Here is a 12,505-nt window from a genome sequence, read left to right as displayed (position 1 = left end):
ATTCAGCTCTTTTCTTATATGTAGCTATATGATATTCATTTGCACTCTTGTATAATATTCCACTGTGCGGACAGAGCACAATTTAATCAATTTTCCCATTAAAGGGCAATAAGTTCTTTCCTATTTAATGCTTTGACATTTTTACATGGTTTCTGGGACACGTGTGCAAGATCTTCTCCTGGGTGTATCCTACAAGTGGAACTGCTATATTGTAAGCTCTGCAAATGTCCAACTTTATAAGATAATGCCCAGCTGTGTCCAAAGTGGTTATAACAATTTATATTTTTACCAGCAATCTACTGATCAAAATCCTACCAAAATCAGTATCATCAGATTTCTTAATTTTGTCACTGAAATAGGTGCATTTAATTTATACTTGTCTGGTTGCTAGTGAAAAAAATGTGCATTTTTTTGTGCAATATTTGTTCATGTCCTTAGCCCATTTTTCTAAGGGGTGGCTTATCATCTTACTGGTTTGTACAATTTCTTTACAATCTCTTGATGCTAATTCTTTGTAGGTTATATGTGTTATATAATCTTCTAGGTTTTATCATCTTTTAATTTTAAGATATCTCTTAATTTAAAAAATCATATTTATACTCTAGTTTTTCTTTAGACCACATAAATGTTCCACCTTTTACTAAAAAAAATCAAATTTATCTTTTATTTTAGGGATACTGCTTTCTGTATCTTGTTTATGAAGTCCCCACCCAAAGGTCAGAATGTACTTAATATTATCTTTAGAAGATTTAAACTTTTGCTCTTGATGTTTATAACTTTTTAATCCATCTCAAGTTGATTTTGTTATGCTGGAAGGTAGGGATCCTTTTACTTTTTTCCCTTTTGAACAATTTTTCCAGCTGCATTATTATTAAACAGTCCCACCTTTGGGATGGTACCTCTATTGTATATCAAATTGCTGATCCACTGATCCTTCTATTTTCCCCTGTACCAATAAGTCTTTCCATCTATAAGAAGAGGTGGGAGGATGACATTAAGTCTACTTAAATATAACTATTCCCCAAACTTTCAATCTATTAAAATTGCACATTTTAACATGTCCATGCATGCATTCATTCAATAAACACTTGCATAAACTACTCCATCTACCATTCCACAATCAAAAAAGAGAACTTTCCCATATCTAAGATACAAAGATTAGAAGAATAGCTTTAAAACTCGCTACTTTCTGGATCCAAAGGGTCACCTGTACCCCAATGTTTACAGCAGCAATGTCCACAAGAGCCAAACTATGGGAAAAGCCCAAATGTCCACTGACAGATGAATGGATAAAGAAGATGTGGTGTACACACACACACACACACACACACACACACACACAATGGAATACTACTCAGCCATCAAAAAAAAAATCTTGGGATGCCTGGGTGGCTCAGTTGGTTAGGCGGCTGCCTTCAGCTCAGGTCATGATCCTGGGGTCCTGGGATTAAGTCCTGCATCGGGCTCCTTGCTCGGCGGGGAGCCTGCTTCTCCCTCTGCCTGCTCTGCCTATTGTTCCCCCGACTTGTGTGCTCATTCGCTCTCTCTCTCTGTTAAATTAATAAATAAAATCTTTTAAAAAAAATGAAATCTTGCCATTTGCAACAACATGGATGGAACTAGAAGATATCAGGCTAAGAGAGATACGTCCATCAGAGAAATATAATTATCATATGATCTCACTCATATGTGGAATATAAGACAAAAAACATAGGATATAGGGGAAGGGAGGGAAAAATAAAACGATGAAATCAGAGAGGAAGACAAACCATAAGAGACTCTTAATCATAGGAAAAAACTGACAGGAGAGGGATAGTGGGATGGGGCGCTGGGCGCTGGGCATTAAGAAGAGCACATGATGTAATGAGCACTAGGTGTTCTATAAGACTGATGAATCACTGACCTCTACCTCTGTAACAAATAATATATGTTAATTAACTGAATTTAAATTTTTTAAAGTGAAAAAAATTAACTTTCTGGAGTTCTTCCACTGAATAACAAGTTTAATCCTTGACTAGAAAAAAGGCCAATAAATGTTTAACACCTAAAAATAGGCTTTTTGTTTGTCCCTTTAAGATTTTAAAATTAGGGACACCTGGGTAGCTCAGTGGGTTAAAGCCTCTGCCTTCAGGTCAGGTCATGGTCTCAGGGTCCTGGTATTGAACCCCGCCTCGGACTCTCTGCTCAGCGGGGGGCCTGCTTCCTCCCTGCACCCCCCCGCACCGCCTGCTTCTCTGCCTACTCGTGATCTCTCGCTCTCTGTCAAATAAATAAATAAAATCTTAAAAAAAAAGATTTTAAAATTAAAAATGCTTTCATATCAAACCATTAAAAAAGATAGTAAAGACAACTAAATCTAGTCATGAAGATCACCTGCCTTATAAGACCTGTCACAGAACAAAGTTCTGTGATCCCCCCAAAGGTACACAATGCAATCATTTATCCCACTGGTTCTCCTCTCTTTGTAGAAAAAAAGCAGTCTGTCCAGCTGGAAACACAGAGGCATCTAAAAATAACTGCAACCCTCAATAATGCTTGTTTGGCTTTTCTGCCACTGATGTGAGACAAATATAGAATGTCTGTAAAGAATTTTATGAACTCCAAATGCTATGTCCACATACTGTTGATATATTCCTGGTGAGAGATAGCTAGAGGACAGAATGCAGCTCAGGCACACTTCAGAGATGGGCTAGATTAAGACAGGAGCCTTGGGTACCACTAGCCATTTTTTGTAGAGTTGGACTCAAGGAGTTAAGGATGAGAAGGCAAAGTGAAATAGGAGGTCATTCAAATACTAAGTTCATACAATAGCCTCATACTATTTTCTCCCACACACTGAGAATTCTGGCAAACAGAAGCAACTTACAAGCCTACCTCAAACTCCTCATGCAACCCTTTCCTCAGCTAAGAGGCCAACTCCTGCAAAACAGCCTGAGGGACAATAAGTAGCCTAGAAGAGGCACTGAAACCACATGATCACTTCTCCTCATTTTACCTCCTGCCTTGCTGGAAGAGGCCATGGGAAGACTTAGATACTCTGGGGTAGTAACTACATGGACCCCCAAAATCCCAGAAAGTCTTCCAAATCTTTTCCTGCCGGAAGTCACAATGCCCCTTCCCCGTCCTGAGTTCATAATACCGAGTCACAGCCAGCTTCATCCCTAGTCTATCTCCATGTTATTTCCAGAAAGGGAGCTCAATACATACATTACCAGGAAAAGCTATTGAAGGAATATCTTGAGAAAGGAGAAAAAAAAACAGTAGGAAAGAAAGAAAGACCCAAGATAGGAAGAAGTAACACTCTCTTCTTTACTCTAATATCCTCTGCCTGTTTTCCTTGACATAGCTATGGACAAACTGCCTCCTTCCTGGACCCACACAATGAAACCCAAAAGAGAAATGCAGGACAGAGAATGCCTCACAAAGGCAGCTCGGCACCCTCCCTTGCTCAGGCACAGCTGAGCTCATGGGTTGGTATAAAAAGGAACAAAGGGCTTTTTCACAGTCTTCTGATGCCCAAAGATGGGTCAGCAACTGATGAATTCGGATTTACGGATCTAAGAAATGTAGAGTCTTCATCCCTCTGGAGAAAGTCCCTTTTACTAAATCAACCTTGCCCTATTACCATGATGATGCACCTTTGCACAGGCCAGGTGAATTTTCCCAGTTCTGCCTCAAACCTCCTTCTAGCAGTGTAAAGATATCACAGGATGTCCACCAAAAGGTTAAAAGTAGTTATCTCAGGGTGTAAAATCTGAAGTCATTTTTACTTTATTTTTATGCTTTTGTGCACTTTTAGAATTTTTCACTAGAAACATATATCACTTATGGGCACCTGGCTGATTGGTAAATCATGTGACTCCTGAGCTCAGGGTTGTAAGCTTGAGTCCCATGTTGGGTGTAGAGATTACTTAAAAATCAAACCTTAAAAAAAATTATATGTATATATATACACACACACACACACATATATATATATATATAATTTGTGAGACCTCCCAAAGTTGTCTTTTCAAGATATTATTAGTCTTCTTTCACTATGCATACATTTCAGGGTGCTTTACTCCTTAAGAAAGTTCTCCCCAGTCTAAAGTTCCCAGAAGGAACTACACAGGCACAGGTATTCTACAGGTTGTCTGCTAAAAATCCAGGTAAATATCCACCTATGAAACGACCTGCACAAATATGTGCCCTTCAAAAGGACAGTCTGGATGAAGTAGGACTCTGAAACCCTCTAACTGCTAACTAAGTATGCACAGGTATTCCTCAGTAACATTGTCATCTCTCCTTCCCAAGCAGACCACAGCGAGACACAAAGGATGCAGCAATACTGCAGAAGTAGAGACCCCAATACGCAGAACAGAGTGAACTTTTGGGTTTCTCAAACAGTCCCACTGAGTCCCCCATTAAGAAAACTGCTGGTCTCTTAGCAGCCTCTTCATAACCCACGTACCTGAGGCACCCAAAGAACGATGCTGAGGGATCCTACATGGAACAGAACTTGCCCCAAATATGCAGCAAGCAGGGGCGCCTGGGTGGCTCAGTGGGTTAAGCCGCTGCCTTCGGCTCAGGTCATGATCTCAGGGCCCTGGGATCGAGTCCCACATCGGGCTCTCTGCTCAGCAGGGAGCCTGCTTCCCTCTCTCCCTTTCTCTCTGCCTGCCTCTCTATCTACTCTGATCTCTCTCTGTCAAATAAATAAATAAAATCTTAAAAAAAAAATATGCAGCAAGCAGATGCTAAAGATGAAAATAAAACTGAGAAAACTGGCTTCTTGCCTAGTGACCTACTTATTACACTGGTATGTAGCATGCCTCTCTAGCTCTCCACCTTCAACCATTTTTTGTTGTTATTCTTATTCTGACTTTACAAAATCATAGATTTATTCTGAAGAGATGTCAATTTAAATATGCATGTTTCCATTCTCCAAACTTTGACATGTACTCTTCATGTATATTTATCAGTAAAACAAATATATATATAAAAGCCCAATATCCCAACTCAATGATTTTCTCCATCATTCAGATCTTTTCTTCCTTAATTAACCTTGTCCCACTCCAAACAATACAAAGCTCTATAAAATCAAAGCAGCAAAGGGGGTGGAAAGGGAAGAAGCTACAAGGAGGACATTTTGCTTCTAAAACCAAAGGAGAAAGGAAAAGTAGAGATCCATCTGACTACAATGTAAATACTACAGGTGTGATCTAATGAGGAGGGTTTCATCAAGGACACTGCCAAGACATGCCCAATAACATGAGTGAGGCTCAGATCCAATTCCATGAGACCGTACTCTTTGGAGGCTTCCTTACTAATATTACTTAGTTATGCAAAAATCTCCCTCCATAAACATTTTGGTAGAGGGAGGAAATAGAGCCACGTAACATCAGTGTATGTATACTCCAAAATCTTATTCCCAGGCCTTTCTAATGACTGAGAAGTTCAGAATATGAAAACCCTTCCCCCAAGTGGTTTCATACCAGCCACAAAATGACATAAAAAGGTAGACCAGTTCTTTAGGTAATTCTAGAAAAATAAAAAAATAAAGCAATCTTATTTTATGCTTTAAATCTGCTTTAGAATGAAGCAGGAAATTAACAAAGAAATACATATTTATAATCAATTCTCTTGGTATCTCAAACAACAGGAAAGAGGAGCAGACCATCCTCACAGCAAGAGAGGAAAAGCTTCTCTCTCAAGGCCTTCCTTATCTTGAACAAGGGAAGTTTTCAAAGCTGGCTTAGCACCACAAGAATCAGTATGATCAGGTCAACTTTTACAGATAGACTTGGCCTATAAAAGAAACACACTGATTTATTAATACTTGGTCTGAGTAATGAAGTAATAATGAAATTACATTATGTGGGACTCCCTTAAAATAATCGGGGATAGGAGGTATAAAACTAAAATACAATTTGACATGTATGATAACTATTAAAGCTGCATGCTCAGAACACGGGAATTCATTATGCTACTCTTTTGCGTATATTTCAAGTTTTACAGAATGAAAAGACTTTTCTTTCTTTTTTTTTTTTAAAGTGGGCTCCATGCACAGCAAAGAGCCCAACACAGGCTTGAACTCAGGACCCTGAGATCAAGACCTGAGCTGAGATCAAGAGTCAGAGGCTTAACCAACAGAGCCACCCAAGCACCCCTGAAAAGATTTCCCAATAAACGTCTTGAAAAGTTTGTAAAATACTTGAAAAACTACGCATGGAAAAGGCAATTCACAATAGTATAAACAGAGAGATTACAATGTATATAAAGTCAGATAATAAAGATGACAAATGACACAAACTAAGCTAAATGTTCGTTGCTTTTACATTTTTTCCTGGAAAGCTATTTATGTTCCTCAGAATAAAAGAAAAACTTTGTGACACCACCCTGGGCTCATCCCAAAGCCATTTTCTCTCTAATCCTAGAATGGGGCCAGGGGCACTAGCAACCAAGCTCCACATTCCTCTCACCTCTTGAGGCAGCTCCAGCTTTGACCGGTCATCCAGGCCATTAGAATGCAAGCCCATCAGGTATGGAACAGGAGCATCTAAGAAATGTAGGAGAGAAGCCGGGAGAATAGGGACATAGACATGCTGCCACTGGAAAGGAAACATGAGAGCTGTAATGGTCTCCGCCACAGTCATCAGTCTCTGGTAATCTAGGTTTATAAAAAAAAACAAAAAACAAACAAACAAAAAAAACACACATACAAACCAGTCAAAAACAAAGCACTTGCTTGCCAAATAGTAAGTTAACACCTTCAATACAATTTCACATTTAGAAAGGATCAGGACAAACTTCAGCAAGGATATGCTCAAAGTGTGGTTCTCTTATGGGTATCAGAAAGACAACCCTGAGACCTCAGTGGACCACAAGCTGAAATATACCCACACATACAGGTTCCTGCTAATAATAAAATTTAATATGGAAATACAGTAGAAATCCTAAATGGCACCTTGCTTCAAATACTAAATCAGGAGGCTAAGTAGATTCTCTTAAGTCGAAAGGGGCTGGGGAACTGCAACAAAAACAAAAAAAAGGAACAGCGGCCTGGGTCTTCATTCAGCATAGAAGTTCTTTTACCACTCAGATATGTCTGCATTCTATAAGGAACTAATGTGAGCTCTGCCTTCAAGACCAAGGCCAAAGAACCACAAAGCATGCAGAAGCTGGTTTTCCGCACTAGCCAAGTCTGCCCTCCACCTGGAACTTTTCCTGAATAGGAATAGCACAAATGTGTTATTTTAATACTTTAATAAAAAGCTTCCTGAGAATTTGAAAGACTCAGAAGATTGACTTTCATGCCTCAAAACTCTTATTTTAGGTCAGAGATCTTAGTTTGGAAGGGAAGGCTTTGAGTTCAAAGTTTTGCTTTCCTTTAGAACACAATTTCTAGACCCATTTTATAAAAAAAAAAATTAATAAATACATTGGCAAAGCCAATAAAATGAACTGGTTAAAAGTAGAATTTTAAAAATTATTATTCACAAATGGTATAATGGTTTCTGGCATTTAAAGACAGAGCAGAGGAACATAAATTTTAAAATCATATGAGTAACATCCTCTGGAATGGCTGATTTCAAAGGAGATTTCATAAGGGTTAAAGTGGTTTCATATACTAAAAATCCACCCCATCATTTAAACAAATAATAGCTTGGTTCATAAAGGAGTTATAAGTAACAAACAGCTTTCCCCAAAATGAGGATGGTTGAGTAAAAAGCGAGCAACAGCTGATATGTATCAACTAAGTAAAAGTTTAGCAAAGTATCCCATATTTGCTCACTACTCACACTTTGAAAATTGCCTATCACCTTATTCCTGGCTAAGCAAAGAAGAGCATAATCTGGAAAGAGTTTAATTAATGAGGCAAACATATAGCAATTAATGATTAAAACGTCATCATCTCAAACTTAATTTTAAGGGCACTACAGAAAATGCCTCATATGCTTCTTGGGGGAAACTAAGGCACATAGGTAAATGATACAACCAATTAGTGCCTAAAAGTGAACTGAGAGATTGATCATCAATTAAAACAAACAAACAAACAAAAAATGGTTTAGCAGAAGGACAAAAGAATATAAGCTTCTCATATTCAGTAAAGATCAAGGCAAACTAGTAAGAGTTCAAGGAGAGAGTCTCATTTTTCATTGTGCCCACACAAAGCATCATCATTCCTATATTAAAAAGTACTTAGTGGGGCATCTGGGTGGCTTAGTGGGTTAAAGCCTCTGCCTTCAGCTCAGGTCATGATCCCAGGGTCCTGGGATTGAGCCCCTCATCGGGCTCTCTGCTCGGCAGGGAGTCTGCTTCCTCCTCTCTGTCTCTGCCTGCCTCTTTGCCTACTTGTGATCTCTGTCTGTCAAATAAATAAATCAAATCTTTTAAAATATATATATATATTTAGTGAAGATTCCCACCCATCATTGAAGCAACAATAAAAACATTTCCCCAATTATAAAAAAAAGTAACCTTTGAAGAGTTAAATTAGGTTATATATATATATATATATATATATATATAATTTCAGAAAGAGGATTTAGTCCCACATGAAAGTAAACAACTAACAAAATTTACAGCATTGCAAGCTCTGCCTTCAGCCTCTTCAGTAATACCTCAATTCCATGGGATGTCTGTACAACATGGCTTTTTAATCTTTCTGCTGAAATTCTTCTCGATGACATTCCAACGATCTTTTTAAAGATTTCATTTATTTGATTGAGAGAGAGAGCTGGGGCAGAGTGAGGGGCAGGGCGAGGGGCAGACTCCCTGCTGAGCAGGGAGCCCAAAGCAGGACTCGGTTCCAGGACCCTGGGTTCATTACCTGAGCTGAAGGCAGCCGCTAACCAACTGAGCCACCCAAGCACCCCTTCAAAAATCATTATTAAGAAGAACTCAAATGAGGGGCACCTGGGTGGCTCAGTCAGTTAAGCAGCCGGCTCTTGGTTTCAGCTCAGGTCACAATCTCAGGGTCGTAAGAACGAGCCCCTTGTGGAGCCTGGGCTCCACTTAGCAGGGATTCTCTTGCTCTCCGTCTTCCCGCTCAAACGTGTGCTCTCTCTCTAAAATAAATAAAAATAAATAAAACCTTTAAAAAAAAGATAAATTCTAATGATTCTCCAGAGGAGACCTCAATTCTTCTATCTACTCAAGAGCAATAATCTCAAGAATTTCAGACATCTTAAGAATTTATTTTAAAAATTCAAAATTAAGATGAATCAAAAGAATGCAAAAGTGTGCAAGAAAACCTTCAAGTGATATTTAAAGCTGAAGGTCTATGTCCCAACACTGGCTCTTAAACATATTTTGAATAAATATTACACTGAAATATCCCATCCCCATCTACACTATGTATATATACCTACACACACACACACACACACACACACACACACACATCACTGCTGGATTTAAAGGGGGTGGGGGGAGTGGGCAGGCAGGAGTACCAGAGGCTTTTTCAATTATGAGAAAACCAAAAGATTTTCTCCTTTCTTTTTTTTTTTTTTTAAAGATTTTATTTATTTATTTGAGAGAGGGGCAATGAGAGAGAGCATGAGCGAGGAGAAGGTCAGAGGGAGAAGCAGACTCCCCATGGAGCTGGGAGCCTGATGCGGGACTCGATCCCAGGACTCCAGGATCATGACCTGAGCCGAAGGCAGTCGTCCAACCAACTAAGCCACCCAGGTGTCCCAGAGTTTCTCCTTTCTTTGCCCAAAGTCAATAAAGCAGGTATTTTATATGGCTGGCATTCCTGGCATGTTGGCTCAGGGACAGTAAAATTTCACAGAAGGCCAAGGGGTGCCTGGGTGGCTCAGTGGGTTAAAGCCTCTGCCTTTGGCTCAGGTCATGATCCCAGGGTCCTGGGATCGAGCCCCACGTCGGGCTCTCTGCTCACAGGGGAACCTGCTTCCTCCTCTCTCTCTGCCTGCTTCTCTGCCTACTTGTGATCTCTGTCAAATAAGTAAACAAAATCTTTAAAAAAAATTTTTTTCACAGAAGGCCAAGAGACAGTTTGAGTAAAGGAGTCCCAAAAATGACTTTGTCATGAGATATCCTGGCACTAGACTACTACTTACAGTACCCAGCTGCAGCGTCTGGGAACATCTATTCCATAATCATAAAACAGGGCATGCTAGAGTCTGAAAGAAAAGGCTTGCTCTGCTCCATCAAGGCAAGTTTTCCAATAGCACAGAAATCTAATTCTGGTTTTTTCCCTACTTTTCAGGATAAATCTAATCTAGTATCTAAAACTCAGCCCACTTATTTCCTAAGAGTGGGTAACCTTATTTACCTCAGTTTGAAATCTCTGAAGAATTCCTTGTGATGCACTTGAAATTATGGGATTCTTAGAAACAAAACACTTTTGGAGGTCAGAGATAATCTCCTCTCTCAAGGCTAAGCCACTTTCCATTTATGTGGTTTAATTTTACAGACACTAGAAATTTGGAATTGTAGGGCCTTTCTGGTCTGAGTTGTTGGTTTCTTTTTATATTTTAAATTTTTTTTATATCTTACATTTTTGTATTTTAAAAAAGCAACGTCCCACCTTGGAGGAGGACCTAACAAATAATGCCTCAGGGATCCAGTAATCTGTGGTACCCACTAGGATGCTGACCTCCAAGAGCTTTAAGCAACAGCACAAAATCCATCTCTGTACACCAATACAAACGATAAAATCAGCGTCTCCTTTGCCATTGCCTGTGTTTGTGCTCATTATTCCAAGAAGGTGAAACCAATAAACAGGAAGCAGCCGAAGGTCAGGTGCACCCAAAGTATTTCAAACAAACATAATCAACTGGAGACACTAAGGTTCTAGGCAACTATGTTCTCTTAAAGTTCTCATAATGTTGGGGCACCTGGGTAGCTCAGTCGGTTAACTGTCATGATCCTGGGGTCCTGGGATGAAGTCCCTCGTCGGGCTCCTTGCTCAGCCGGGGAGCCTACTTGTCCCTCACCTCCCTGCTCATGCTCTGTCTCTCTCCCCCAAATAAATAAATATTTTTTTAAAAGTTCCCATAATGTTTAATGAGCAATTACTTTTAACAAAAGGAAATAATGCAAAACATAGTGGGATTACCACCACCACTCCTGATTGTGAGGGAGGGAGGGAGGAATGTTTTCATGGTTTGTCTCTGTGCAAAGAAAGATAATAGCTTTGGGGCCACTCTACAGATAATTTGCCCCTAAACAAACTACAGGGCCAATTCTACACATTGGAAACTGAATCATGAACTGTCCTTGCATACTCGCACTTTTGTGAAAAAGTGAATAGGGATGAATAAGGATGTTTCTCAGGTACTCTTTGGTCTTAGGAAACAACCTAATCTCTATGTCCCTTTCTCCAAGATATATTATTAAATGAAAGAAAGTGCAAACAATGATTAGCATATTCCCATTTGTGTTGTTTCTAAAAAGTATATATGTTGTATATGCATGATTATGTTTGGAAGGAAATAGCAAACAGTAGTAATCTCCCTGAAGGAGAACCAGGGACCAGAGGTGGAAGTCTTACACTTCACTATACACCCTTTTATAATGTGTTAAAATTCCTACCATATGATTGAAAGTCTTTTTTCCTACATTTTAATATACCATATTTAAAACATATACTTATGGTATATTAAAGTTTAACATTAGTTTTAATATACCCTACACATATCATAATGTACATGTGTACTTTAAAGAATGTTACAAGCCATACGTATGTACTCAACACTTCACATAAAAAAAGTTCATGGTTCAAAAAATATTTGAGAGGGGGCACTAAAAAAATTAAGAGATTACTTCTGAGGAGTAGGATTCTAGGTAAAAAAGGAAACTTTCAATTTTCTCTGCCTTGTTTGTCCACACATTATTTATTTGTTTTCTAAAAAACTTATCTTTGAGGCACTTGGGTAGCTCACAGTCAGTTAAGCGCCCAACTTATGACCTTGGCTCAGGTCGTGATATCAGGGTCCTGGGATCGAGCCCCAAGTCAGGGAGTCTGCTTGAGGATTTCTCTCCCTCTCTCTCTCTCTCTCTGCTCCCCTCCCCCCACCAAAAAATTAAATAAATCTTTAAAAAAAAAAAAAGGGACTGAGTAGGGATGCCTGGGTGGTTTAGTTGGTTAAGCCTCCAACTCTTGATTTTGGCACAGGTCACAACCTCAGATTTGTGAGATGAACCCATGTCAGGCTCCCTACTGGGCGTGGAGGCTGCTTGGGATTCTCCCCTTTACCCTCTGCCTCTTCCCCACAAGCACACATACTCTCTCTCTCTCTTTTTCTCAAAAAAATAAAATTAAAATAAATATATAAATAAAAAGACTGAGTAATGCAAAGTGGCTAAAAAATACCACAATTGAATTAAGCATATCATGAGGCTATTAAGTACAAAAAAACCCCAAAAAACAGGGAAAACTGCAAAAATCTATAGGTAGTCTCCATTCTGGTTCTTTTGCAAGGTTCATTAAATTCTCACTCCCCTTTTAAAAACAAAATGTATCTAGAAAACCTAGTGAATGCATTATGGGTGT

The 12,505-nt window shown here is 39.1% G+C and overlaps 1 protein-coding gene across 2 annotated transcripts in view; it reads right to left on the bottom strand.

The window, feature by feature from the left end:
• The window catches only part of DENND5A (DENN domain containing 5A), a 98,023-nt gene that overhangs the window by 42,877 nt on the left and 42,641 nt on the right, over positions 1–12,505 (bottom strand). For both annotated transcript variants that reach the window (XM_080816995.1, XM_080816996.1), the window contains exon 5: positions 6,465–6,652. In XM_080816995.1, the coding sequence (XP_080673121.1) occupies positions 6,465–6,652 (188 nt within the window). The remainder of the gene's footprint in view (positions 1–6,464; positions 6,653–12,505) is intronic.

Source organism: Martes martes, assembly GCF_963455335.1.
Source record: "Martes martes genome assembly, chromosome: 10".
NCBI lineage: Eukaryota > Metazoa > Chordata > Mammalia > Carnivora > Mustelidae > Martes > Martes martes.
Note: the sequence above shows the minus strand (reverse complement) of the source record. Positions and strands in the feature narration are given on the sequence as shown.